Consider the following 3,410-nt stretch of genomic DNA (forward strand, 5'->3'; position numbering starts at 1 on the left):
AGCGAGCACTGCACCGAGACGTCGCGGCGCGGGTTCACCTGCACCGCCACGTCCCGGCTGCCGGCCCTGCGCGGCCGTGCGGCCAGGCCCGGGCTCACCTGCGACAGGAGCGCCGTGAGCTGCGCCCGCTGGTAGCTGTCGAGGTACTCGGCGGCCGTCAACTGCCCGTAGCCCGGGAGGGTCGGGGCCGCCCTGGGCGAGGACGAGGAGGAGGACGCGGGAGGGTAGCCCCCGCCGCGGTGCCGCCAGCCGCCCCCGCCCTTGGCGGCGGCAGGGTAGGGGTATGAGTACGAGTACGCGGCGCACGTGGGGTACATGAAACCGTCCAGCACCTCGTCCCCCAGGGCAGCCATGAGCGCAGCCCCAGCGGCTCCCGCCCGCCGCCGCGCCCTAAATAGACAGCCTTGCGGGGGCGGCGCCCGCCCCACACCACCTCTCGCCACGCTGAGCCGCTCGCCGCATCCTTCCCGCCACGGCCCGTGTCCACGCGTCCCCGCCAGGAGGGCTGCTCCCCGACTTTCCCCGTGTGGAAAATTTCCACCCCCAAAGGTTCGCACAAATACCCTTAGATGATCTGGAAAGAAAGCTTTCTTTGCGGTGCAAGAACTGATTTGTAAGTGAACTTGCCAGAGGGAAAGAGAATTCCAACAAGAGAGATCACTGGGATCAGCTGAGCCAGGTGGTCCCCATACCTTGATTGCCCAGGTGTCTGGGCCACCCGGGAAGCTGAGGGGAGGCTAGGTGCCTCCGGCTAGTGAGCAAAAATGCGAAGGTTTGCAGAACTGTTTTGGGTCTGTTACCTATGTCCTCAGATCTATTTATCTCAGAGCTGCTCTGAAGTCTACCCATTGAACCTTTCAGTAGGCATACAGGGAAAGCACTCTAGGGCATCCCTGTCTAGACTAATTGTCTTCTCCCCTGGAGCACGCGCTCACTCTCACACTTGCCCCCACCTCAAACGGGGTTCTGAGACACTGTCGAGTACCACGAGGTACTGATGACTGTTGCTCTTCTCTGGGGTGGAGAGTAGTTCTCCAAATTTTCCTAATCAGATCATCCCTCCAGAGGATAAATTGATTTGGGGTGTGTTACCATAAACGCAGAAGACCCAGTCCCCAATTGAAAAGAAAACGCCTTGTCCACAGGCTGTTCATTACCAATAGATACCAGATGAAGCAATCAAATACGTTAATGTTTCTCTCATTTGATACAGGTTTGACAATAAAATACTATATTTTGTTGTTTAATTGACCTGTTTGGGGAGTTTTCTAAATACAGGTCAAAATTCAACATTGCCAGGCATTCATAAGTTAAGCGAGCACACTTTTTTTTTTTTACAACAATTACAATAAACTCAATTATGCTTTACAAATATAGCTTTTTATGCATAAGATAGTGCACCAAAATTCTACATTTCCAAGATCCTGTTTTCCAGTTTACATATTTGAAACAGTCATAGAAACTGGCAATGGTGAAAACCAAGTAGCACATTTTACTTGTTCAGGCTTCACTTAAGCAGTTCCAGGTGCAAGTTATATTATGACATTGATTTGTGAAAACGCTTGGTTAATACACCAAGGCAACCTTACAATGGAAGATCAAAATCGTTATAAGCATGATAATGTGAACCAATTGTTATCCTTTATGTAAACCATATACACTACCACAGACCATAAATATGATGCAGTATTTCAGCAAGATAGAGGCTCTGCGTATCTCCATGTTTAGAGAGAAGTCTGAGTGGTTTCCATCATAATTAAATTATCTGCTTTCACTGTGCCATAGGATGTGTCTGCCATTTCCTCTTCTTTCAGTTTCTTATAAGAAATATCTGTATCTTCATCTTCATCTAGAGGATCCTGCTTGTGCAATACTTCACTTCCATACATTTTATATATTAAAACAAAAATCCCTGCTTCTGCAGACTGGAAAAGGGCATAAAGCAAGGGAAACATATACATACTTCCTATGAATCGTGGCGGAAAGGCCAGCTTGAGAATGGCAGTACAAAGCTGCACATTCTGACTACCTGTTTCCAGGCATATAGTCCTCCTGCAGTTGGGTGGAAGATGGAAGAGAGTAGCTAAGCCATAGCCTGAGGCGTAGCCTGCCAAAGGCATAAAAATTGCTACCACGTAAACAGCTGCAGGAATACTTGCCAGCAGTTCAGGTCCTAACATAGTGCCGGTCATTATGAATAGGACCACCAGTGTCACTAGCAGAGACCACAGGGAAACCTAATAATAGAAAAATGGATAAACAAGCCATCAAAAATAAGACAGTCAAAGAATTCAGGAAAGAGTCTCCTAGGCTCTTGGAATAAGAGACCCATCTAGTCTGACCGCCCACACAAAATAGAGATCTTTGCCATCAAGTCTTTGACGGTATTTTTGAAGATGGGTAGATCATCTCTTCAGGAGGCACCCAGACCCATGTTGCACAGTTATACTTGTTTAGAGGCCTGTCCTTATATCTAGTGACAACTTGCCTTCTATAACTGTGAGCCATTGCCTTGGATGGGACCTTAGAAGCAACACAGACCAGCTACTCTTCCTGCAAAACAGCCTTCAGAAGTTCACAAAACAGTTATATGGGAAAGGCTATGCTTCTCCAGGTAGATTGTTCTCAGGCTTTCAGCCTCCATCGTAAAACTCTGGAATTCTGACTGCTCCGAGCACGGGTTGAATTTGTGAATGTGCCTCTTAATAACAAAACAGTTAGAACTGAGCCCAATACACCAGGTTTGGTCTGATGAATAGAGTAGACAAATGGACATTTTCCTGAATAGGATCCTATGTTTTCCATAAGAAATTAGTTCTGGTTTTACACATAAGATAACAAGCTATTAAAATTTACGAAACCAACTGTGTGATATTTTAAATATATTTTAAGTATTTTAAAATACTTTATATCTCAGAGAATTGTTAGCAATATCAAAATAATTACTAACCTAGATTATGTAAGAGAAAAAATATAAACATAAGATGTGAGGTATTCGCTGAATTGTGCAACTCTCTCCTTTTTCATCTCTTCAGGAGCAATCTCCCACCTGTAAGTCTCTAGTGATGCTTAGGAATTATTATACATAATAGATAGATTTGAGATATAAAACGACTGACCCTGAATAAAAACATTGTGTCACCTTGACGTCTGACTGGTACATTTCATTCATTCAAGTAAGACAGGCTGTGTAAATGGCAAGGTAGAAACCTAGAAATTCCTCCTCATCCTCCTTCAGATTAATAGTTAGCTTGTTTTGTTTGTTTGTTTTGAATGGGAGTTGAGGGGTGTTTGTGAGGGAGACTACAGACCCAGAAGAACAGTTCAAGTGTTGCTTCTGGTTCCCTGGAGACTAAGGAGAAACCCCTTTGGAATCTGTGGGAGTGGCATATACTGTACTTTATAGTCTT

The 3,410-nt window shown here is 45.7% G+C and overlaps 2 protein-coding genes across 2 annotated transcripts in view; both read right to left on the minus strand.

Annotated features, from left to right (window-relative positions):
- ZAR1 (zygote arrest 1) overlaps positions 1 to 353 on the minus strand; it is a 6,723-nt gene extending 6,370 nt beyond the window's left edge. Inside the window, exon 1 of the mRNA XM_023532135.1 lies at positions 8 to 353. Coding sequence (XP_023387903.1) covers positions 8 to 353 — 346 coding nt within the window. The remainder of the gene's footprint in view (positions 1 to 7) is intronic.
- An 831-nt stretch (positions 354 to 1,184) lies between these two features.
- LOC105293791 (sodium/bile acid cotransporter 4) lies at positions 1,185 to 2,880 on the minus strand. The gene has a single exon (XM_011362663.2). The coding sequence runs from the start codon at positions 2,190 to 2,192 to the stop codon at positions 1,725 to 1,727; it is 468 nt and encodes a 155-aa protein (XP_011360965.1). The 5' UTR covers positions 2,193 to 2,880; the 3' UTR covers positions 1,185 to 1,724.
- Positions 2,881 to 3,410: the final 530 nt, after the last annotated feature.

The sequence above is a fragment of the Pteropus vampyrus genome, unplaced genomic scaffold (genome assembly GCF_000151845.1).
Source record: "Pteropus vampyrus isolate Shadow unplaced genomic scaffold, Pvam_2.0 Scaffold77, whole genome shotgun sequence".
NCBI lineage: Eukaryota > Metazoa > Chordata > Mammalia > Chiroptera > Pteropodidae > Pteropus > Pteropus vampyrus.